Source organism: Ciconia boyciana, chromosome 7, assembly GCF_034638445.1.
Source record: "Ciconia boyciana chromosome 7, ASM3463844v1, whole genome shotgun sequence".
NCBI lineage: Eukaryota > Metazoa > Chordata > Aves > Ciconiiformes > Ciconiidae > Ciconia > Ciconia boyciana.
Window position 1 is genome coordinate 16,827,076 of NC_132940.1, and position 26,686 is coordinate 16,853,761.

General features: G+C 37.7%; 1 protein-coding gene across 5 annotated transcripts; it reads right to left on the minus strand.

Annotated features, from left to right (window-relative positions):
• On the minus strand, nt 1-26,600 carry SSX2IP (SSX family member 2 interacting protein). Of its 5 annotated transcripts, none has more exons than XM_072867384.1 (17): nt 26,493-26,600; nt 25,914-26,059; nt 19,686-19,724; nt 18,604-18,639; nt 17,858-17,991; nt 16,925-17,091; nt 16,489-16,689; nt 14,593-14,703; nt 13,210-13,345; nt 11,550-11,625; nt 11,301-11,472; nt 7,866-8,016; nt 6,222-6,358; nt 5,608-5,781; nt 3,211-3,322; nt 1,099-1,219; nt 1-891 (listed from the first exon to the last, which is right to left on the minus strand). In XM_072867384.1, exons 5-17 carry the CDS (start codon nt 17,898-17,900, stop codon nt 810-812), a joined length of 1,683 nt encoding a protein of 560 aa, XP_072723485.1. In that variant the 5' UTR covers nt 17,901-17,991; nt 18,604-18,639; nt 19,686-19,724; nt 25,914-26,059; nt 26,493-26,600; the 3' UTR covers nt 1-809. The 5 variants fall into 5 exon arrangements, with proteins under 5 accessions (XP_072723485.1, XP_072723484.1, XP_072723487.1 ...); XM_072867383.1 differs by having other exon boundaries at nt 19,679-19,724; XM_072867386.1 differs by lacking the exon at nt 25,914-26,059 and having other exon boundaries at nt 5,608-5,733; nt 19,679-19,724.
• Nucleotides 26,601-26,686: the final 86 nt, after the last annotated feature.

Genomic DNA, 26,686 nt, shown 5'->3' on the forward strand with positions numbered 1-26,686 from the left:
TAGAATTACACGTTTATTGTTCACATTTGAAATAATTTGGTTCCTGACTGAACCATTCAAAGTCCTAATGCATCTGTAAACTGAGTATCACTATAAAACAATTTAAAATGCCATGTAAAATAATATTATGTATGCATGTGTTTCATTTCATGGTTTCTCAGCATAATCACTTTGTCTATTTACAAATATATAAAGATTTTTGCGCTTTAAGTCATCTGAAATATCAAAGAGGTATTTTCAAATCACGCAACTTAATAAATATAGAACCTGTTTTGTTAAAAATCTACAGTATACTGTACATTCAAGTTGAAGCAAAAGAAGTTTTAATGCCAATTACACTTGAGACATAAATGAATGTTTCCAATAATTAAACAATTTCTAAAAGTGCTATCTCTGCCTGTGATGAAAGGTAACATTAGGATCCAATATGTCATTACAGTCAAAGTTTCAGACCATTGCTTCATTCACAGAGTCAGAGCTTCTGTTACTAGAAAAATATCAAAGCTTTTATATCATCTTAAATTATCTTCTTTCAAGAGTTGCAAGACAAAGAGGCAAAAAATGGTCTAAAAAATAAAAGCCATATGCACACACATACACACACACGCCACAATCCAGATCACCACATAATCCTCTAGAAGAATGATCAGACTCACAGCATTCTGTTTCACTTTAGAATGGTAAGTTTATGAACAAATCTCTAACAAAAAACCCAGCAGGCAACCCTAGGAAGTCTAAGGCAGGTGTTCTATGTGCAAGTTTCTACATAGCAGAGTGCCAACTCCAGAATCTTCCCATGACTTTGTGCATTACTCCGTTCCTTCTTTGTCACTTTCCACCCACTGATTTGACTTGCTGTCTCCAGTGGGTTTTTTTGATGCAGCACTGAAACTGGGAAAAGAGAATGTTACAATGCAAGTAAATTATGCTTCAGATAGAAACACAATACTGTTTTTATGATATAATGTTTAATATGTTGTTATATATCAATCGTAAGCCTTACATTAGGCTTTCTGTAAGTTATCACAACTTAGTCTCTGTGCTCTACATAGAGTTTAGCACTATAAAAATAATCATCTGCAACATCATTTCAGATACCTGTTATGTGTAATATACTGAGATGTCTGGCAAGGTTCTGCTGAAACAGGACCACTCAACATACAGTGAGGTTTTCTTTGCTGAGATGTAGATTTTGCTAACCGATTGTCTTGGTCAGAACCTAAGAGATACACAATCATTGGTTAAACTACACTGCAACCAAAAACATTTGAAAGACTTGCTTCTTTATGTCTTCTGCTTTAAAAAACCCCACATATTACGGCATGTCTATAATAATAAATCTTATTGTTATAGATCTGTGATAAAATTTCATAAGTACACTTAATGCTGTTGAATGAAGTTATGTTAAAGATAGGATTCGAAGTCTGAAAATGAAGCATTTACATACACAACCACTGCTGCAAACAGTCATATTGAAGTTTAAAGTCACTCAAATGTAAAGTTTCTCACTTTACAATTGATAAAGCTTTTTTACTCCTTAAGTAAAAACTTCTCCAGCATGCATATACAGTAATTAACACCAACATTAAAACTTGCAAACTTGCCAGAGTATAGAAAAAAATTAAAAGCAGTAAGTTAGATGCCTTAGTGTTTATATAAGCTTAACCATCACTAAAGTCAATGGAAAGACATGGTCAAACTTGGCAGGGCCAGATCAATCCCCACTAACTCTTCCTCATGTTTAGATTTCAAAGCTTTCATGTGAAGTGAAAAAAATACAGAATGATTCTGTATTCTACAGTATTCATCACAGCACTACAGAATTAAGAGCTTTTGGACAAGTGTTGTGAAAAAGGAAAGTTTAACATTAAACAATTCTAATAACCTGTGGAGTAATATCCAAATGGAGTATGATTCTGTGTGACAGACATATTTTTGTTTTTATTACTATTATCCAGTAGCTTAAGATTAGAATATGTAAGATTGAAGAATGCCATTTAGAAGAGAAAATATGGCATTAAATATATCCAGAAACACTAGAATTTGGAAAAAGGCAATTACAAATCAAAAGCTTTAGTGTACAATGAATGTTAAACAGATCTCAAGTTGCTCACAGATCACTAAATCAAGTTATTCTTCATGAGCAACAGCCAATCTCAATTCTGTTCCTAAAAATAAAAGTTTTCCTACTGTGGAAGATCATTTCATTTCACACTTACAGAAGTGCTACAGGAATTGCACAAAGAAACAAGGAGAACCCAGAAGACATGAGGCAGGCTACTTTAACAAGAATACAAATTCAAGCTATCTTTACTTGCCAGGTGTTTCACACATTTATCTTTAAATGTTGGCTGCCACAACAAGAATCTGTTTAACAGAGATTGCTGTTACTTTTTCCTCCCCCATCCCTTTTTTTTTTTGTCTCATCTTACTCCCCCACACACCTCAAAGTATTGAAGACTCAGTGGTGAAGACCAAAACACAGCACATGCATATTCAGGCATGAGGGGATGGGAAATAAACTTACCAACTTGAAAGAAAAGAGTTATAGAAGAAAGGAAGTAAAAAATACTTTCAATAAAAACAATATTCTGAACTGTATGTCATATAGCCATATTTGCATTATCTTTTCTAAAGAAATTATTCCTTTATGAAGACTTGAATCTTAAAATTTAATTGTTTATTGCTCTATTTTCATTATCCTCTTTTCACTATTTCTTTTTCCAAAGGATTTTTACTGAATATGTGTATGTATGTTTAATATTACCTCGTCTCAAATAATTAATGTGCTGTCTTCACATTATGATGCTCTTGTTTCCAAAACTTGTTTCTAATCTATACAGATCTCTATAGGTCACGATTTCTTCAACTACCTTGGCAATTAATATGCTCATATTTAATTTAATTTAGTAATTCTAAAAGTTCCCCATTCTTAACAGCTGTGCTGTCAGGTACTTGACATTCACCAGATCACTTCACAAATATAAATTCATTACATAAGTAATTCAGGGAAGAAAGTTATCACGATTCCCTTTTAAAAAAGTAGATTTTGAACCATCAGTTACCCTGACAGGTAGAAGCATACAAATACATGGTAAATTTGTCTTGGGAAGTTTTGGGTTTTTAATAGTTTTGTTCATATTTGCATCTTCTGGTTGAAAGGGGGAAAAGAAACACATTACAAGAACATAATTTGAACCAAATACTTGCTTCCTAAGAAGGCACTTGGAGTTGTCACATTTTCAGAGTGCTTGTAATCAGTAGACATGCTTAAGAACTGTTGCTTCAGCCACGCTCCTCTATCTTCTTCAAATGCCTTTCTCTAGGAAAATAAATGACAGTGTACACTTATGACCACAGGAACAACTTAGAATAGCATCAATTTAATGTGGACTATCTAAGAAAGCAAAAATTGTAACATGTCCATGTAATTAAGGAGAGCCAGCAGTTTAACACAGAATTAGTCACGTGAGCAAGCTTTTGAATCCAACAAGGATTAGCTGAGGAGGTATTTATTTATAAGCCAGACCCCATGGTTTGTTTCACAGAGGTCTCACTAATCCTCTCATTTTACTGTTCTCCACTCCAGTGACACAATCTCCTATCATTGCCTCCTGTGCTCCCCTTCTCCCTCAGTGTAGCACTACCTCTTGGAGGTAGCCCTCATTTCTGGGCAGCTGCCAATAAGGATTACTGCTTAATCCTCAGCCCTGAGCCTTTTCCTAAACAGATAAAAATGACATTGAAAATAGCACTGATTACTTCTGTCCGAAACTGGGGCAGAAAAAACAGGGTTGTTTCATTTTCCAATCACTCTGAGCACAGAAATGGAAAACAATGGCTAAAAGACAACCTCCAAAAGATCCAATGGCTCTGGAATCAGGCAACAAGCTATTTCATCTAAACCATCAGTGAAACAGGATGTCCCCATTGTAGAAAATTATTTCTACTATGTCAGTAGAAAATAGAGCAAGCTGAACTCCAGTGCAAACTTTCAAACACCTACAAAGCTCATAGCATTGCTTCTCTTTACCCATGCTTCTGCTTGTTAAAATGCTTAAGTATGAAGTTACACTTATGCTGCAATGTAGTCCTAAACATTTCTGGACAAACAATTATCATTTATTATCACTCGAGACTTTTAAAGCTGAATTCAAGGTCCAACATGAAATTCACAAACTCATTAAAATGCAAATAAAATTAAATGAAAATTTGAAGAATACATATCTGTATGTAGTGGTCTGAGTCAATATTTGTCACCATGTGAACTACTGTTGTGCCAGTATCTCAAGTAAAATCTGAAGTATTTTATGTTCTTTACAGTAAATTTTACAGCACAAGAATAAAAAAGCTGTCTTGAGTCAGACAAGTTGTCCATCCACCTCAGTATTCTGTCTCCAACAATGGCCACAAGAGATGCTATTTATGAGATCAGATGAACCTGGCCACTTCTGCAGTGCATTACCTCAGAGGTCCCCAGCCCCAAAAGTCATTTGATTAGAGATGTTGGAAGGCACCCTCTTGTCCCCTCCTTTTAGTATCCATCTGTGGATGTGTTGTTCATGAGCTTAGGCAACTGCTTTTTGAACCTGCTGGTATTGATTATCTTCACAGTCTCCTATGGCAGCAAAATCCAGAAGTCAACTACCTGATATATGAAAACGTACCTTTTTTGGATATGTTTTGGACTTAATTTCAAGCAGTTTCTATGAATTCCCTCTAGTCCTAATCTTGAGGGATTTGGTGAACAATAGTACTGCTTTTGTCTGACCAACTGAATCCACAGTTTTATAAATTTTAATTGCATCCCACTCCAACTTTCTCCTTTGTGTGTCAAAGCAAGCAGTTCTGTAAGCAATAAATCTAAAGTCTATTTCTTTTTTCCTTCAATGTCTTTTTTTCTTGTCATATCTGCACCATCATAGTTTCACAACCACATCATCATGACCTCCCTTCCCTGCTAAACTTGTAAGCCCCTTCATGTTCTTGGCCCTAACTATTGGCTAGACCAAAGGAGACACATGCTGGAGCTCATTTAGAGACACATCTACCGTGACTGCCTTCTAGTACGTGTACTTACTGGCCATCTTAACTACAAGAACAGAACAGAGAATAATCCTACTAAGGGAAAGGCAGCAATTACTTTGCGTTTCTGCAACAGTCACTGGTTTTCACAAAAGTTTAGGAATTGAGTACCTTTGAGAATTCAACCCTGCAGACAAGTCTGACTGAAATTTGCACAGGCCTTGCTTTTGTAGGAACCCAAACTTAAGCAGCATCTAATAAAGGATTTAGTGAATAAGTGGGCTGATTTTTTGAAGTACTCAGACATTTCAAAAGCTGAAACAAAAATGGGTTGTTCCAGTTGCAACCACTGTTTTCCAATACACACAAAAACCCTTGGTTTTCTTGAAACGCCAACAGAATGATCTCCTACAGTGACCAAAGATGTTTTGTACAGTATAGGAATGTTCTTCCTCTATAGGGGTTAGCAAACAGATATTGTTGGATGGCTGCACTTTGTGTAGAACAGTAAAGCTACTTAACAGTTGTAACTCATCTTCCATAGGAGTTCCCTTTTCTAATACCTTTCAATTATTCTAATACCTCAAGTCCTAGTCTAATAGCAGCTTCTGTAAAACTTCTTCGTTCCTTTTCAAAATTCTTTTTTTGTTCTCGAAATAGTCTCCATTCTTCCTGAAGACGTTCTCTTTCTTCCAACAAATAGCAGTCCTGTAGTAACAGAGTGGTGTCATCGTCACATGGAGACATAAGCTGCTGCTGCAGATATAAAGCAACAAAAGACACAAACATTAATTTGGGAGTGACTGTTAAGAGGTGCAGTATTTCCACAGGTTCAGTTGTATCAGAAAAATGCTTGACATTTAATATGGAAAAAATGTAGTAAGTATCAAGTTGGTGCCTGGTGAGGGAAAAGTTTCAGACAGCAAGCAAAATGTCCCTGTTCAGGCAGCTGACCTCATCAGCGTTCCTCACTTTTGTTTATGCCCCAAAATTATTCCTACCAGGATTACAAGCTCATTAAATTACTAACCAACCCACTAGCATACCTATACTCAGACCAACCATTAAGATGTTTTATTTAAAAAGCATTATCAAAGAATAGAAAAAGGCTCAGAGGTGAGAAAAGTGTCATATTAAAAAAAACCAAAAAAGCTTAGATTCAGTTGAGAAAAATAAGAAAAATTAAAGCCTACTACCTGTAAGAGCTGTTGCTGAGTTTTGATCATTTCTTTACATTGCTGAATCTCTAACTCTAGCTTTTCAGTTTCCAGCTCGTGGTCTTCTCTTGAAATGACATCTTTTTCATTCAAAGCTCCTGAATGTACACGTGACACTAAGGGGGGAAAAAAGAACTACTTAAAAAACAAAACAAAAAAATCCCTCATATCAGGGACTCATAGCAATAGCAAAAAGTTTTAGACTGTATTTGTTTCATCCTGAAAGACAGATGCACAGTGTATTCAAAAGCACTTCTATCAGAGACAAGAGATCTAGAATTGGTGCTACACATGTAATTATGCACACAATCCAGTTCAGAAAAAGAGGCAATGAAAACATAAGTGCTTCACAGTCCCCAAGGTAAACCAAGCGCCTGCACTGCGATACAAGTGTCACAGAAAAAACTCCACTTGTTTCAGCAGTTATTTAAAAGAAAAATCAGACAACTGAAGACTTCTTTTCACTAACATGCTGTTAGCCTATTCTTCTGAGCCTATTTTTGAAGGGCTTGTGTCTTCATAAAAATAAGACAGTAACTATATTTATCACAGATATAAAAAGAAAGCCTTTTCCTTCAAGTCCTGAGAAGGAGAAACAGAGCTAACAAAATTGTGTGCCTATTTTCATCCTAGTAAGGGAATGAATTAGAGAGGAATAAAATCTATGTTGTATAATTACATACTGCTTTATTTAATTTCATGTATAGCTATCACAGTGATTGTAATGAGCCAAGTTTTGATCCCCTGATGCCAGTGTTGAACATTAATTGAATCCTAAAGGACTAGACTACGGTCATCTCTATAAATCAAAAAAAAAAGTGACTCCAAGAAAACAGCAAATACTTGAAACATTTTTCCTGATGCTTACAACTATTTTTTCAGTTAGTTACACCAAATCAAGTATTACTCAAAACAAGTGTTCTTAAAATCCTTTCTATGGTATAAACATATTCTCATAGACCATCTGCTCTTTTATTTGCAATTGCATGTGTGACCTCAGTCTTATTCTTGACTGCAAACATCCCTGTGGTAGCAGCAGCATTTGCTTGCATGGGAAAATAATACTAGGAAAGAATTTTATATATTTTTAGCCGTCTTTTAATGCTGTTTAACAGCTGGAAATGAGGAGAGTCCAGCACCATACCATCAGCCAGTTCACTTTAGAATGCCACAAGAAGCCTCAGAGGCATGGATGTGGCAAGCCTGGACTCCTGAGAAGGATTTACATATTTTGCATCCAGTTACTTCAAATTGTTACATCTGCATTACTTGAACATCTCAAAAAGGTGAGGAAAGGCAACAAACATTACTACAGGGCATGTACTTTCAAAAGAGAAATAATTGTTTATTTAGAAAGTTGCTGTTTACTGTGTCAAACTATAATTGTGTCGTTTCTCATGATAACAGGCTTGGTATGCAATTGCTTCCCTAACTACCTACAATTAAAACTCACACAGAAAAATGCCAATCACAAGCCCTTTGAGAAAGTCTACCAGGTCACAATTCCTGCCATTTTAGCTTCCTTTTAGCTTAGACAGTCAGTAAAATAAATTCTAAGAGCATGATAGGAAATAGAATTATCAGTAGCATTTTACATGTACACGTAATACAGTTAAACGTCACCTTGGTTATCCAGCTTTTCAACATGATTTTTCAACATCCTCCATTGTTTCCTAATGCTGTTGGTAAGCTGCTCTCGCACAGTTTCACAAGACAGTTCCCACATATTCTCTTTATTTAACTCTCCAATGTCTTCCTCCAGGTCTGACAGCACCTGTAGAAGCAGAAACAAGAAGCTGCAAACCACTCCACCACTCCAAATACATGTATTTGTTAATTGAAATATGTATATGGATTGAATTTACTGAAGAGAAGGAAAACCCTTATATACAGGAAAGATTTTTCCATCCAGGGAAATTTGACTGTCAGGGAGTTCAGTTCCCTGGCAGCATAATGCTGAAGAGACAGAAGTGACCTGGCAGTCCCCAGAACCCCACCACAGAGAGAGTGTATCAGCTAGCAAGACTCACTCACTCTCACACATCTTCAAGCTAGAGAAGTTCAGACTGCTGAGTTCTACTGTCAAACTTAAGTGGTAGCTGCCCATAAGCTCACTGTGCAGCATGAACAGGATTTAAGACAAAAATTTTCTCCTGTTCAGAATTAATTTCTCTGCCTTATTTTTCTCCATGATAAAAAAAACCCGTAACACACTGAAGGTAGAGTGGAACTAGCACCTCCTTCTCCCACTTCCATTTTACACTACTGTTGAAACATCAAACCTGAATGCTGTCTCGAAGAGTTAAAACATAAGTCTAAACGGTTGAGAGAAGACTAGCCCAGGACAATTTCGTAGATTTAAACTGAAAAGCTATAGCTGTTTGAATACCTGGTATGAATACTCCACTCAAGTATCTAAACAATTCTATACAATCCCCTTTATCTACAAGCAGATAAGAAAAATGGCACGGGAAGTACAAAACCAGGAAGTTCAAATGCATCAAAGTAATTAATTTACATATGCAGTAAGCACTTTCTTTCAAACTTGGATCACAGGAGATCTTAAGGAGTGAAACAACAGATATAAAAACAAAGCAGGTATTTGGTTTGGGGTTTTTTTGGGTTGTTTTTTGTTGTTGTTGGTTTAAAAGTTTTATGTCACTTCATAAAGAAACATCTTATTCCTTTACTTATATTTATATATGCTAACACAATGAAAGCCCAGTCTGGAGTAGACCTCTGGCTAGTACTGCAATAATATGACAGTCTGGCTAGTATCATGGCTGTTATTTTGTGATAGGAAGCAAAGTGATAAATGATGCAACTACATCACTAGCTGCCACACTCCAAGGTGTATGTTTCCTTCTAAGAATCAATATGAATTAGCATTTCTACTTAGAAATATGATGTTTGGGGTTTGTTTGTTTTTTTTTTTATTCTTCAAGGGAATTCAATAAGAGCTCAGACTTCATACCAAAATGTTAAAAGAGCCACAGACAAGCATGAACTATCAGATGCAATATTTTAAACAGAAATTTGTTTTCAGACATTCACAAAGTAAACCAGTACTTCTAAACAAAAAACTAATCCATGTAAAATACACGTTGTGGGATAGACTAAGTCTTAAATATATAATTTATTTCTGCAAAACTATGATTTTTGGCAACATTTTTCCTGTTTATATTAATTTGACAAATGTAAAAAAAAAACTAAGCAGTATCCCTATCATGACAAAAAACTATCCCCAATTCTAGAGTGGCATGAAATTAGAGAAGGCATGAAATAAATTGAGGAAAAAACCCGAACCAAAACAAAAAACCCACCCCCAACAAACCAAAAACCCCACACCACCCTACAACCCTGCTGAAATAACTCCACTCGAGACTTGCATGGAGTAAGCACTTCTATTATTATTCTACTAATAGAAATTACTATTATCTAGTAAGTAGTTGTTCTGCTTAATTTGGTTAATTAGTACTATTACAAGAGAACTAATTAGAAGTTTCAGTGCAGGCTTTTAGTATTTTCTTAGTAGTCTATTAATGCTACAACAGTTAACAAATACTTGTCTAATCACCCAAGAACAGTGAATTTCAGAGCACTAAGTCCCAGTTTTTCTTCAAGTTTGTTTCAATACACAAGTTCATAAAGATCCCATTCCCACAGCTGGATTTTCACAGTGTACTCGAGTCTGTGCCAAACACTCCTAGCCTCACTGGAATCCTAGAAGCAGAACGACCATTTACAGAACTGGTACCAGATTATGCTTTATACTATAAGTTATACCCAACACCCATTACTGGAGATCAATTTCTTGTTGCTGAGCTATAGTAATAATTAGATCTATTGACATCCTACATGATGATCTTTTAAGGTAAAGTTTAACATACTGCACATTACTGACTACTTCACTAAATACACATGGGAGTAATTCTGTATAGTATAGGGGGCGAGTCATCCGGTGAAGTTTAAAAAAGTTATTCACATTTTACAAAGGAGTGGCCAGAGACAGTCTAGTACTTTTCTACACAGCACAGTCTGGGGCTGGACAAATGTACCTGAAATGGCTCAGAAATAAAGGAAGTAGTACAACAACTTGAGCAGGACAGGGGACCTTCTGAAATGGCAAGCTCTAGATTCCACAGAAACAGCACACTCTGGAAAGATCCATCTACACATATTCTTATGTACCAACATGTACTATTTACTGTAATAGGAAATACTTCATACTTTGTTCTGTAGAGTATCCATATTCTCTTAATATCCTATTACTAGTACACCATCGATCTTGAATGATTCCCAGAATCTAGCCTTTATGCGTGTTTTCTGTATTTCAACTCTTTCTTATGCCCAGGATACTCATTCTCTTCCTACTAAGAGAAAGCTCAAGTTAACCTTCTAGATTATTCCCTACTTCACTCTGACATCAAGACAGAACTGCAACATCTAGCAAGGAATCAGCAAAAGGAATAAACAAACTCTCTGGTAAACAATGAATGTGGAGTGTGCTGTTCCATAAAAATAAAGTATCCTGTGTAAACAAAGAAATACTTAAAACCTGGAAACAAAAACACCCCACAAACCATTTCACTTGAAATCAAACATTTTCCTTGAACATACCAGCAGTTCTGTAAGAGGCACTAACAGCTACTCTAATCCATGTACTATAGGAGCGCACCCTAACTACATTTCCTTCACCCCCATGGATTCTATGCAAAGCCTGATTTCTTTGCATAAGCACCTTGAAAGCTAGCATCAACATCTTAGTATGGAAGGCAGACAAAATCCAAAATGTGTTGTTATACAGAATTACATACAGGTACCTACTGCATTTAAAATTACTTCAAAGTATACTTTCAAGCTTTCCATTGACTGACTGGGAAGAATGCACTGGGTATTGTCCACAGACAGTAGAACATTTAAACATGGATGATTTCAAGCACAGCACTGGATGTGTAATCCACTGCAATACCTTCTTTTTTTTTTCTTAATGATCAAATTACTCCAGCACTATACCAAAACTACCACACAGATTTAATTTTACTGAAGAATACTTACTGGCCCATCTTCAGACCTTTCTTTAGGTTTCTGTTTCTGTGGAGGAAGAAGTGAAATAATATCTTTCTTCATTTGCTGAAGAACTTTTTTCAGCTCAGCATTTTCCACTAAAAGCTGTTTTTGGCGTTGTTCATAATCACTTAGCAGAACTTTGTACATTTCTTCTTCATTTCTGGAAGAAGAAGTCTTACAGTAACAATGTAACAGCCATAATATATGCTTCAATTAACATTGTTCTAAGACAACTACCTGGCTTCTGTCTTATCAGTCCTCCACGCACCTCTCTTCCCATCAGCTCTACCAACATAATTTAGGACTTCCATAGCTACAAATGAAAAGGATATTTCAAAGTGTGAAACATGCAAATATATAAATATTCAGATGACATTGCATTTACACGTAGTTATTGTCAAGAGACCACATTACCCAAATATCCCCCTCAATCTTCAAACCCATATGAAACCCCATTGCCCTGCTTCACAAAGTAAGAATAAGATAATCAAGGAAAGAAGATAATTTTTGTGTTTGGAAACTCACAAAGGGATATATTCTCATCCCGTCTTACCTTTTTTATGCATTTCTTAGTAACACCTTCACCCCTATTTCAGCCTATCTCCAGTTTAAAGTAAGCAATACTCTGATGTTTCACAAGGTGTTCCTCAAAACAAAGAAACTTCTCTGTCCACATTTGAATTAAAAAACAACAAACAAACCACAAAACCAACACAACAACAAAAACCCCAAAACAACATCACTACAGATTAGTGGCCCAAGCTCAATTCTAGTTAGCTATCAAGCAAACAGTAACTAGGTTAAAACCCTGTTATTTTGACCTCACTGATACTTGAGCTAGTATCAGCCAACTGGAGTCAAGAATGTGCCACAAGTTTTGCTGAGCTCAGGGTGAGGCTTTTAGAGATTACTGAGCTGATACCTCAAGACTTTCTGTAGCCAAGATAGGTGTTCCTGCTACAGTGTCCTAACCTGGTTTGGCTTACCCACAAGCCCTTTCAGAAAACTAAATCAGCAGAAAACCAACTTGGCAATGACATGAATAGTTTTCTTCTGGTTTAGTTCACTAAACCAGCTTACTAAAATACAACATGCACTACAGTTGGCAAACAGATGAGTGTTTCAGAGGTGGCAGGAGGGATAAGAGAGGAAGAGCAGGACTTCCCTTCCACTGGAGAAGAGTTATGTAAATACTCTAAGGCCAGTTATATGAACCAAAAGGTGCAGATACTTTTATCAATTACATAATACTGATAGCTATTTTCAGCAACACACCACAAAAAACTATACTCATGCTAAACAGCACTGATGAATATCTTGAACACAATTTTTGGGCAGCACAACATATGAGTACTCATATGATAAAGGAGATTTTTCTCCTCATTTCACATAGCACTAGATGCTATGTCTATCTTATGTTACTTCCTCTCTAAAATTTCTCATCGCTTATTGTTAACACAAGTAGACTGTAATATCTCAAGGGGAAAAAAGCTCATGCAGTGTTCCTTCCCGATTGTAACTGGTGGGCATAACACAGTGTTTCTGACACTATCCAAAGTCTTGTGATGGCAGCAGTAACAAGAAAGCAAAGGAGACACAGCTTTAGCTTAGGAATTAATTCCAAGTAATTGTCCCTAGTAAGAAACTCATTTTGTAAAGATCTCCATCTTGGTTTGTGCTTGGTAGACAATCTTATGGAACACAATATAAAAGTTCATTAGCCTTACACAGTCAGATAACATGAAATATTACATCTTATGTAAGATTTTAACATCTAAATAAAAGTCTACAAGAGGAGGGCCATATTGACTTTAAAGATACCTAGAACCAAATTTAAACATTTTTTTAAACTACAGAACATGCTATTTTGCTGTAGTAAAATTCAGAGCTTACTTACCTATCTTTTTATCCTTTTTGTTCATGACTAATTGATGTAAGCGTTCCTTTAATTTGTTATATTCTCTCTCTTTCCTCTTCATATCATGATTGTACTGTGTAGCTCTACTTGAAATTATGTTTTGTAACTTCTGTACCTAAAAGCAACCCCACAAAAACTGTATTTCTTCAACTAAAGCAAACACACATAAATTTCTTCAGAAAACCAAAACAAATACATGAAACAAAATGATGTTTCTATTAAACTGTATTTCTGGTGAAAGGAAGTGACAAAAGGAATCAGGAGAACTCTCCCAACCCATGGATTCTGACCTCAGACTTATCATGGGGAATTTAGTTTCTTTTCTGCAGAAGCCAACACCATAAGCAACATGTTATAATACTATAGCTCCTCTGACGTACAACTGAAGTAATGTTCTGGCAATTCATGTAACCTTCTTCAAACACTTTTATTGATCAGAGCAGAGGAAAGACATTTTTGGTTTCAGTAATTAATGTTCAGGATCTAGTTTAACTCTAAAGTATGCTTGTTAGGTTTACACTAAAAAAAAAACACCACCCCACAATAAACTCTTCTTCTTTTGGGCACCAGGATGCTGGAAGACAGACTACTCCATTTGGTCTAAAAGAACATTAAAGCATATCATAAAGCACATTCTTGGCCTGTACTATCAATACCTGGGTTTTTTTTTTTTTTTTGAATCATCAGTTTTAACCTTACAAATATACAGCACGTTCAATATTTTAAGCTGGAACTTTAGGATGTTCACTACATACAGAGAGTACTATGATTGCTAACTGTATGAATATGTTTGTGAACACAGAGAACACTCACAGAAACTTAGGAGCCAGGTAGAGTACAGTGGGGGGGGGGAAGGGGCACACTGGAAACAAATCCCAAACTAAGCAGTGTCTTGGATTTCAAAGTGTTTTCTGATCTTGGCTCTTCCAAGTCTCCCAAGTTTAATGAGACCATGCTTTTGGGCTGGGTTCCCCCCCACCTCCCTTCTTTTTGGTCTTTTGTTCTCCTCTACAATATAACCAAAAAAACCACCAAAGAAAAACTTCTATACACATAGGTTTGAGGATGTGACTGAATCCTGTTGCCCCCTCCTACTTTTTGGTATTTTTAAACATTCTAAGATAAAGCTATGCTCAAAAGTATAGAAAGCCTCAGAAAACTGTACATGTGCATTTCTGCAGTTCTCTCTGCCATGGTTGTAACTTAGACCTATCCCTTACAGAACCTATTTATCCCTATGTAACATGCCAATTTCACTTTGGTGAAAGAAAACATTTAAAGTGAACAATTACAGTACTCCTTGCAAAAAATCGTATTATTGAATATCTATGTAATGACTTGTTAATGTAGAAGAGAACTCACTTCATCCTTTTCATTTTTAAGTAACTGGTGCAAATTTCTGTTCTTGCTTTGCAGTTGTCTGTCTCTTTCCTGAAGTCCAACTATTTCCCTTTTAGATAACTCCAACTGTTCCTAGAAAAAGCATTGATAGTTCAGTATCAATAAGAACTGATAGCAAAGGATTAAAAAAACAAAGCCAAAAACAAAAAAAACCCACCCAAACCAAACTGCCACACCACCTCACTTGAAGTAAGTTAGCCTATATATTTGATCTCTGATGTTTTGGGGATGATCTTGCATTCTCAATGACAAGTTAGTTCTATTTTCTGGAGCAAGAGTCATGACTCTTCAGTACAAGAAACACTCCTGCCCCACAAGAAACAAAACTTTGGCTTGGTATTTAACGGATATTATTTTATACAGTTATTACTTTTTCATTAAGTCAGGATTCTGTAAGTATATCTATACTGTGATAATGAGGTGGATACTAAGCAACCTGTATGAATTTGGGACTACAGTATTACTGGAATGCTTAAATAATCAAGGGAACAATTAACACAGATATGCAGACTGTGACCATATCAAAGCAAATGGGACATTTCACATATACAGACTAAGGCCAGACAGATGATCTCATTATAACAGATTATGCAAAACTAGCATTTTAGAAGTTTTTTTCCACAAATATGAGACTCAAACAAACCTGAAATCACCAACTTAAATAACAGAGCCAAACACTACATACAAGCTCTTTTTCTTCGTACATGTAGTGAGCTACAAATGTGTAGAGATATTTAGGCAACAAGAACTTTTAAGCAAACCACATCGGAATATAGGTAACACAATAGTGAAGTCAAGAGGATTGCTGCATGGTATCTGAAAGAATTTGCATGGGAAACCTTACAAGCTGACAGCTAAATTAAATGCCCTGGGATTGAAGTAGTACTAACAAGTTTCCCCCCCACCCCACAAGCCATTTGTCTAGGGAAAGTAACTGCAGTGTTCTGGAACCCAACATTATATAGTGTTTGTATAAAAATTAGTGCAGTTACACATGATTTTTAATGTCACACTGACATGCTTCTACATGGATGACCAATCTCACCACAAAGACTATGATTTTAAGTATCTACAGCAGTATTTGTCAAGGAGAAAGTCCTGGTCAGCCCTAGTGAAAAGCAAGCCTAAAAGGCCCCAAATCATGCATTGAAATTATTATTATTTTCTTGACAGAATCAAGGGAAAGACAATACTTTAATATGACTGCACATACAAGTACCGATGAAGCAGCATAGGCAGTGAACTTCCAATATATCAGCTAGTTCACAGTGACTGGCCTCGTGCATGTACTTATCTTGTGATAAAACGAAGCTTAGTAACTTTGGTTTTGACAACAGCTTCTGAGCAATTCTTACAAAGAGTCTTTGTAGTCAGCTATCCAAGGACTCCAACAATAAAAAAACTACATGGAAAAAGCTACAGATATGGAGGAAGACTGATGACAACCCTGTCACACACACTAGAAGTGTTACCTACACTTTTACTGGTTACGATTATATTAGGAATTTATCTTTTAGAGCTGGGCGTATCCTTTTAAGTGATACTGAATGATATGAAATGTTTAACATTTTCACCCACAGCATACATTAACACTTCCAATCCAAACAGTCATCCCTCTTCCTTGATCAAAGAGGCCACAATTCTCAATAAGTTTTCAGTTCTCTCATTAATTCATATTTTGTTAACTTTAAGGAATTTTCAGCTGGAAGACTTCAAAAAACCCAAAAATGCAGATACAAATACAATTGCAGATTAGTACTGGGGAGAAAAACAAAAAAAGCACTCACTGTTAAGAATGTACAGTATCTGTTAAATATAAGTGCTGCATAATATTGGTGGAATTATCTTGTTTTCTACCTTTAATTTAGCATAGCAGTTCTGTAAGTGATCCATATCACTACCCAGTTTCAGATGCTGCATTTCTACTTCTTCCTGAGCTCGAAGGTTCTTGTGCTGCAGTACAAGCAATTCATTCATGCAATTTATGATAGATATTAAATTTAATTCTTTTCCTTTGGACTCCGCATAAATAGAAGGAAAGCCCAATGTTGTCAATTCCTGGTAAAAGACAAGGGGGATGGGGAATAAATAACTGGATCAATCTCTCACAATTCTCCAAGAGAGGGAAACAATTATCAGGTGAAATGCTAGGGCGGGGGGAAGGGAATCCTATTCCCCACCAACTTTGGCTTCTGAGCATTGAAAGAAGCCTTCTTAATCCAGTGAATCTTTACTACCACAATTGATTTAATGTCACCTTCACACAACCTCCAATAAACAAGATCTGGCTTACCCTGTTGAGATAGGATATACTCTGTTCAATATTCTCCTCTGTGCAGAAGGCACTGAAAAAGCTATGCATGCTTTTGGATGAAGGCAGTGGCAAGCGTAGCACTTGTGAGTTCATGCTTGGGGGAGATATCTTTTTTTCTGAGGTATACTGAAAAATATTTTTGCTATCTAAAAGTTAAAAACATTAAGAAACAAGTCAGGCATAATAGTTACACATCACATACAAAGAAAAAAAACAATCCCCAACTACTCAAATTATTATTTACAGAAGTTTACAAGTCTAGAGCTCAGAATTTCATCTAGAATGACATATGAAACAATTCACAATTAAAAAATTGATAAATTTCCACTGGAGATTTAAAGACTCAGTAACATTTTAAGGTATTATACCTTTCAAATTTTACTCCTCCACCAAGAAAAAAACTGCCCAACCTTTCTTCCTAATTGGCTTGCTACAACACAATTTTTTTTAACCACACGGATGTAAAAGCTGTGCATTTAATGAAATTCTTATAGAATGTATAGTATCCTTATTCATATTAAGTGTATGCTGTGATTTACTCTTCCACTAGGTAGAAACAGGCAAGAAAATATTTACTACTTTAATAAATTTGTAATCAATTTACAAGGCAATAGAATTTAGAACATGTAAAGAAACCTCTGAAAACAAGATATCCTGAAAGGTGTGATTAAAAAAAGTGTGACTGAAAAGTCTTAGAACCTTTATATATATGTGAAAGCACAGTATTTTACAGCAGCATTTCTGTAAGCACTCAATCCAAAACAAAGCACTGTATGTACTACACATTATTTAACATTCTGCTTAAGTAGTCAAGTATGTCATGCATGAAACTCCAATCTCGCTCTCTTTAGCAGCTATAACATCACTGGTAAAGTTAGCAAATCCACCAAATTCAAAATATTACTAGTTTACCTGATGACAGCACTGGCACAGTAATAGTCTTCCAATCTCCCATAGCAACAAAGACAGGCAGGGTACCTGAGCAACTGGTTCAGCAGTGAAGTATTTAGTACAATTGCTGGCAATGTGTGTTACGTAGGCATCTCCTAAAATAGCAAGAGCATTTTAGATTAACAATAGCAGCTCATACAGCTAGAAGATTAAACCAGGCATAGAAGAGTGACTATTGGACTTGAGCCACATGAAGTTTTTCTACTTCTTTACACAGCATTTGGAACACAGTAAGCACAAAGCAAATATTACGCTGTAAAAAATGATGCATCTATCTATATTTAGGCTTAAACTTAACTAAGTCTTGTAAATCATTAACTAAAGCTAAAATGCCACACACACATGAAAATAATAAAGACTCACACTGTAGATAACTCAGTTGTTTCTGTTGATGTACATCAGAGAAAACACAGTAAGCCAAATATTAAATATTTTCCTCCCATATAACCAGGAAGCAATGTTATTAGGATAAACTTATATGAAGTTTTAACATAAATCTGAGTGGGATTATTACTTAAAGAGAAGGATAATAAAGGCTCTAGACAAGATATATTGGCAGAGAGAGGGCAAAGGAACTTCTAATAAATATTTAACCATTTAAATGGTTAACTTATACATTTAGTTATATTGCCTTTCCCTTGCAAGTTGCTTGCTTCTTTTGCAGAACCTCTAAAATTGTTGAAGAAAACAAATAGGAGAAGCCTTACCCCGTTGGCACAGCCACTCAGTACAGCACTGGCCTTCTGGAAACCGAAGGAAAGTCACACACTCATAAGAAAGAACAAAGCAATTGTCCCCTCACCCTACCTTCACCTCCCAGTAAGAAGGCACATAATAGCATTAGAGTTACCACACTGCTGGAAACTTAAAATCCAGTTTGGATGCTTAAGATTTGGACAGTGCAACCCATCAGCTGTTATGTGAACAATGATACTTCAGGGAAACAAACTTTCCACCTGACAGGAAAGAAGGCCCCCTTTTTTCAGTTAACACTTTGGAACAAAATCTCAAGTCAGTTTTAGATGGACTCTGTAGACCTTTAGAGCACAGGGATGTTCTCCCCTAACCCTCTCCTCCCCCTCGCTAATGTTCCAATAAATGCACTCTGGATAAGCGACTTCTAAATTTCTGACCCCAAACCTTGTATTTTTAATCACTGTGGAAAAAAGCTATCATTTGGGGGAAAAAACAAGGTGTGTGTTGGGGGAAGCGTGCTCCGTTATCCATAAGGTCTCTTGAGAACACATAGACAGTAATAATCCTTATCAACATTTCAAAGCACGGAACACAGTGCCCAAAGTAACACCAAGTTTTTAAGAGATCATACGATCACAGTGGTGCACAGAATGCTCAGCACTAGGAAATAAAATATCCAGATGGATGAATATTTCTTCAGGTTCAAAAATTTATTTGGATATAAAGGGTAAGCAATTATTCTTCAGATGAGTTGAAAACTTGCAGGAACTACTAAATTACACATGAGAAAGTACACGTAAGGCAGCAAGAAAACACAGTCAATGCAACAATCTAGTGGCTGTTCTTGTTAAAAAAATGGGTTTTTCTGCTTTCTCTCTGCCCATATTCATTTATGCACATTTTTAAATTCTTTGCCCTGTAAAACCAAGATGTCCAGAAATGACCTAAGTGAATATTCAGATTCTAAAGACAATTGACTTCATAGCAGAAATCTGCAAGGCAATCTTTCCTTTTTTCCACCCATCCAAAACACCTGTGCTTTTAAAAATGGAATTCAAAGTCAAACTAAAAATTAAGAGGACATACTTCTTACATGTTAGCTTTGTTTGTTGGATCCATCAGACAGAGAAACCTGCAAATATAAGGGAAAAAGAATGCAAATTAAGCTACAAGTATATTCTCATTACTGGCGTCGCAATCCTGCATTCTAATAAGATATTTCAAAAGGTTGTTAAGAAACTCAAGACACACAAATTCCATTAAGGACTGTTGGAAAGTCCACAAAAATACTACTCATATTTCAGATATGCCATTACTTTCAAACAAACTGGCTTTTATTCCTTAAGAGGCTGCATACCCATTATGAGATCTTATCACCCACATTCCCTCAAAGTGCAGTATTACCAACCCACAGGTGTCTCTACACTGACAATACTATTCTGACACAGCATCTATCACCCCAAACAATGTTTGACTGGAAGCAGAAACAGGACTAGTCCAGGTGTGGGAATGCAAGTATTATCTAAATTTTAGCCCTGCAAGCTGCATGCAGATTCATTCAGTGCAGATGCTTTATCAAGACTACTCTCTAGTGACGCACTGTTTCTAGGTACACCAACAAGAGGACACAAAGAAAATTAATGCACAAACTCAGGCTCAGAAGGATGTCTAGTGAAGACAGAGACAGCAAGAACACATGGGCAGTACAATAAAGTCCAGATAATGCAACTATATTCTTCTCACATTAATCAACCTTGAAAGCTCTAGAGCCTTTTGTCTTGAAAAGGCCACCTGCAGTACACTGCACACTGTTTAATACATCAGAGTAAAAGCTGCCCACAGCAATTTCAAGATTTGGAAAGCACCAAACCCAAAAAACTTCCTTCAACTATTAAACCACTACCCCAAAGTATCTTAAAGTGTTATGTGTCATCAAAGAGTGTAGCTTTGAAGCAGTAATCATTTCAGAGAATGGTCAGCATTTTGTACTTGAATCATCTTTACATACTCTATTTAGAATTAAACTCAGATGTGCAGAACAAAACAATCACATCAGCTGCAAAAGGGAATGCTACAAGCCTTTAGTCCCATGCTAAGATCATCTCATCAGTTCCACATGGCTCCTACTGACAGTTCAGGACCTTAGCCATGACTTCTAAAGCTATCTAGTGATTAAGATCAATCAGATACATTTCCTTCCCAGTCTAGGCAGTTCCTCTGGAGCAACACGGCTCAAAATAGCCTCACTGAAGTATGCAAGAGCTAAAGATGAGCATTCCTGATGAAGACAGTGTGGATGGAAAATTAATTTAGATACACTGTGTTCAGAAGGGACTCTTCACCTTTAGTACGCTACAACACTCTCTCTAACCACCATAATACACCAGGGAACATATTCATGAAGAGGAAGAAAATATGTAACTCTGAAGCAGTATTTTGTGTAATTATGGAAGAATAATAAAATAATACATAAGATCGAAAGTACTTTAGGGATCTCCCTAGGCTATCCTAGTTAATACAGAAAAGCTTTAACCAAACAAAAGTAGTAAGAAGGCTTTGTGGTTTTCTGGGATCCCCTCCTCAAACCCTGGTTGGGAAAACACATACAATAGGAAGCAAAAAAAGTCAAATTTTGCTGTCTCCCAGCATCTCATACTAATGTCAAAAATCTGACAATGCGGGTGGGAGAGAAAAGAACCACTGAACAGCCAGAACTGCTGTAACTACTTAATGATTTTCCTTCTGTGCCCATTCTCTCTACACAGGGATTTGTTGCAGTTACTTCACCAACAGGTTCGATGACTTGCCCAAAAACCTGTAACAAGGCAGTGCTTGCCAGATGAAATTCTGCCAGTTGGCAGTGTCACTTCCTGTCCCCAGCAAGAAATTCCTGGGGTGGACAAGACCTAGGTGGATTGTCAAAAAATTAGTCTCTGGGACCCAATTTCACATGCGTGAGTACAATAGCAGGGCCATCCCACTGCAACTAAAAACTAAAACAAAAAACCACAAACACCCCCAAAAACGCTTACACTAAAATCACAGAGAGCTTGATTAATACTAAGAAAGCAGTAATCAAACCAAGGCATTCAAGTGCTTGTTGGAACAAGTGAAGTACAAAAAACCCCCCAAACTTAAAAAAAGCTATCATGGTAATAACATACCAGAACTTGATTCTTAGAAAGGCACATAGGGAATTTTGACAAAAAGCTACAGGAATAGTTCCACAAATTCCTACATGATTCATTAACAAACACATCTTTCTTTTCAAGAACAAGTTTAGAATAAAGTTCAAAAATAGTACATTTCAAAAACCCAGAGAGCTGAAAACAGTGGTTCTTAAAATTACTGCTTTGTGTTTTGGGGGACAGGGGAGGGATTGACAATGAATGCGGCAAGATTCAAGATAGAAATCTGATTAAGTAAGCCTGAGTTCAGACCATATCACAACTCAAAAATCACAAGCAGTAAGAAGTAGGATTATAAACTTTACACAATGCAGCATACTTAGAATTTCTTAATACCATGCTTAAACTTGAAAAGGAACAGTTGTAACTGGGTTTGTAAAACTCATTCAGACAATCAGAAGAGAATCGCTTGTCACAGCACTGTGCTGTGATCATATTACACCATCTGGTCATCTCTAACCTACACAGGGTGTGACACAAATGGGAAATGCAGTATCTGGTAACACAGAAAACTTTTCCCCCCTAAGGTAGAGAGAATAGGGAAAGGCAATTTTTGGAGAGGTGATTTCTACCTGCCCCCAGTGTCTTGGAAAAAAGTTTAAAAAGTCAGTATCATCCAGAAATTGTCAAACAAACATTCCTTCTCTGTATATTTCAAATACTACTACAAGTTGCAAGGTATATGTTTCAACTTGTAAAAACGGGGGGGGGGCACACACAGGGGGAGGCAGGGCATAGTTAGCATTTACTTAAAGGGCAATATGATTCCTTCTATAAATTTATATCCCAAAAGGAGCTGTGAATCTGCTTAAAGCTTTTACATTTGTCTAGTAATCCACAGATGCCACACAGATAGCTTTTATCCAGATAGACACATCAGTCTATGCAAATTTAGGGTACACTCATGACATTGTAGGTTTACAAATATATCCCTGATAATGTCATAAGACATATACTTGTTTTAATTCATGTAATCACCATGAAAGTCCATGCATTTCTCCCCTAGAGTTTTGACACTTATTCTCTCTACAGCTGTTTTAATAACACAGTTTACAATTAGCACTAAAATATGCATATCATATCCAGTGATAACTGTATAGTTGAAAGAATTCCTTCCTCTAAAAATCTATTACAGTTTTAGTGACCTTTACTTAATATTGTAATTTTAATGATGGGCCTTGCAATCAAAGCAGACCCCAGATCTTTCCTCCCACATTTATAAGACTGCAGCAATTTAATCGTTATTCTATTGACTGCAAAATGGGGGTGGGGGAATCCCTCCACTTATCCACATTCTATGGGAACTTTAAGTAATGTCAAATTTCCAGCTAAACATCTCAGTATTGCCAAAAGTGATGTGAAAAGGCAAGTCAAACCACCTAGCCTGCGGGTATTAAGCCTCCACTCCATTCTGAGCATATCATACTCAGAAAATCCCAACTACATTTTTCCATTCCATTTTACTCAAAAAAAACAAACAAAAAACCCCCAAGAGTTTTAAGAAAAGAAATGTTTATTTGATCTTCTCAACACATATAACCACACAAGAATATACGCTTGCATCTGACAAAATTCAGTATTCGATCACTGTTCTGTCATGGTCTTTGCCTCAAACACTCAAGTTAGAAGGAATATAATCTAATCTACCACCTCAAGATTCAACTCTACCTTTTACATATACAGATGACTGAAATACTGTTAATGCAATCACTGAAAAAACTGAAACACATGGAAGTGTTTCATCTGCCTCCCAAATTCCTATCCCCTTCTGAACTAACACTATGGATCTTCACATTAGCATTTTCCTGTTACTAAACAATAGCACTATTTCTGTTAATCTTCAAAATTGTATTCCTCTGTTTGCATTCACAAGCCACTTACTACAGGTAGCTGGAGCAGAACATTCTGCTACCAAACCTCCCCACATCACAGATGTCCTGCGGTTTTCCTCTTGGGTCTGTCTTCTGCAGTTCTTCCTCCTTTTCCTCAGATTTAGCTAAACTTTAGCCAAACTTTATAGCTTGGCTGTCTCTGCAAGCAGATGACTTTTTAAAAGAAAGAGAAAAAAAAACCACACCCACAACAAAACAAACCCCAACCTTACTAGTTCCTAAAGTTGGTAATATTTACAGGGCAGAGTCAGAACTAGTAGTCCAGATCTCAGAAATGATGAAACTCACAAGTTTCAGTAGCATGTAACCTGTAAGTTAAATCAGGCATGGAATGGAAGATGGCAACTGTAACTACTTTCTCTAAACATTGCCAGAGAATTCAAGGAATGGTTCTCCTGTAAATTCTAGGTTTTTGTTGAGCAAGCCAGAAGTGTCACAAAACAGACTTGGTAATTGCAAACAAATAGGACTGGTGAAATGTCAGCATATCTTCAGTGGAAGGAAGGAACACTAACAACTCTGCCACAGTGCTCTGGAAGAAGGAATGAGCCAATATACCTGGGCAAGACAGCATAATTGGATTTCCAAAAAGCTTTTCTCAATGTTTCCTACCAAAAGCTCTTAAACTAAGATGTCAGGGGATTTATTAATGACCAATTATAGATGGGGAAGGGCAAAGTGTAGGAATAAGTTAAAGAGGGGTGAGGAGAGGGTATAAAAGTATATTATATGAAAGTCCCAAAGAGACAAAAATTAGAGTCCCAAACGGGTCTGTGCAGGCATCTCTGTTGTTCAGTAAATTTAAAAAGGTGATGAGCAGGTAAGTGAGAAAGCTCATGTACTGTACAGAGTTATTCAGTCTGGGTGTTTGTTTTTCTGAATGACAAGAACTGCAGAAGGTTGTCCTCATACTAAGCAAATGGATGATAAAAGTCAGCAGCTGAAATTCCATGTTCATAAATGCAAACTAACACAATGAAAAAGACAACTCTGCTATGTACTTAAACCAACAGCCTCTAGTTAGGTATTTACATGCAGGAAGAGATCCCAGGGTCACTATGATTAGTACTCTGGAAATAGCAGCTCACAGGCAGCTAACAGAACATTGGAGCAGAGGACAGAAAACAGATCATCTTAATGTCTCTGTATGAACACTAAGCTTCCCCAGCTTAAATATCACACACAGGTACAACCTCCCTGTATAAAAGACAGAACAGACCTGAAAATGGTGCAAGAAGGTCAACCAACACTTTCAGACAAGAAACTAATAAGCTATGACTTTTCAGCTAGAAGAGGAAACAGCTCAAGAAATAGGACAAACGTACAGAAAATAATTATTCATTGCTTCTTTTAACACAACAGTTAAGTAGAATGAAATGAAACATTCAGCGCAAAAGCTGGAAAATAAGAGCATTTTTTCCACATAAAACACAGTTAAATTGTGGAGTTGCATCACCATAAGGTGCTGTGAATGCTAAATATATAAACTGGCTCCAATTCATTGAAAAACATCCATCAGCAGCTATTCAATTTAAAAAGAGAGATACAGCCTCTGCTCAGAGGTCTTTCAGCTCCAGACTGCAGTATCCTGGGAGGATACACAAATAAAAGCATCGCTGTACAACCAACCTATACTTACAATCTTTTCCTTAGCATCTGCTGCCAGCCACTTTCAGAGACAAGATATTGACCCCAATGAGTCTGGTATTACCCTCTCCTATGCTCTCTCCAGTCCAAATGATAACTCATATTAGTACCACAGCTTCCCCGCCCCCCCCCCCCCCCCGCAAAAAACAGAAAGAACATCTTCCCCCCTGAATACTTATAATCTGAAATCCCCATCAATGGTATCAAATCATTTCTCTAAGTTCACTATTAAAAATTACCTAATACATTCACATTTTACTTCACATACCCCCTATTTTAAGTCATTGCCCTGAAATTCCTATCATACCTCTGTAGCATATGGAGCCCCGTGTAACTATTTCGTTGACAGCACAAAAAGCAGCAGTGTTCTACACAAGTAGGGGATGCAGTAATACTACAAACTGATCTTGCATTATGATTTGATGTTGAAATTGAAATGGGCTTTGCCGCAAATAAAGAAAAAAATATTTTAAAACAGAATTTTAAAAGCCCAAATCCTTCATGGAACCTCTACTCTTACATCACATGAAACTACCAGCTAAACCCGGGCAGTCACAAATTCCCTGACTCAGTAGAAAGCTTTACGGCTCTCACCTCTTCGAGCATCCGCTGCTTGTAGCTCCACAGAGATCAACAAAACGCTGGGCCTTCCAGCGGGGGGTGGGGGGGGGCGGGGGGGATGGCCGGCAAAGCCAAGCCGCTAACCTAGCTCTCCCTCGTCCCTGCGGATCAGCCGGAGCCTGACAAGAAGGAGCACATGCCAAGATCCACAACATCGCCACGGCCAGCGGAGGCTCCCCCCTCGCACGCAGCCCTCCCCCGGCCCGGGCGACGGAGCGTCCCAGGGCGAGCCCAGACGGCGGGAACGCCGTTCCCCTCCGCCGCCCCACTCCAGGCTCCCACAGGCGCGGCGAGGGGGCAGAGCCCCGCGCAGCCCCGCTACCTGAGCGCTGCGGCGCTCCCCCACTCCCTCGCCGGCCCCGGCCCCGGCCGCGCCGCCCGCCCCCTCCCCCCCGCGCCGTGCCTCGCCAACGGCCGCAAGGCGCCCGTTAGCCGCCGCGCCTCACAGGCGGGACGCAGCCCCGCGGAACCCTCCTCCCCAGCCGCCGGTGAGGAGGAGAAGGAGGAGAAGGGGGAAGGAGGAGCCCCGCGCACCCATCCGCGTAGCACCACCTGCTGCGGCTGCTGCCGATGCGGCGGGGGCGGGGGAGAGAGATGGCTCCCGAGCTCGCTCCGCTCCGCGCCCCGCAGCTGCCGACGCCACCGCTCCGGCCCTTCGCGGGCCCCGCGGGGTTAACCCCCCCCGCCGTCCGCACACCCCCGCCCCGGTGCCGCTGCCATTGGCCGAGCAGTTGCTAGGAGACCTT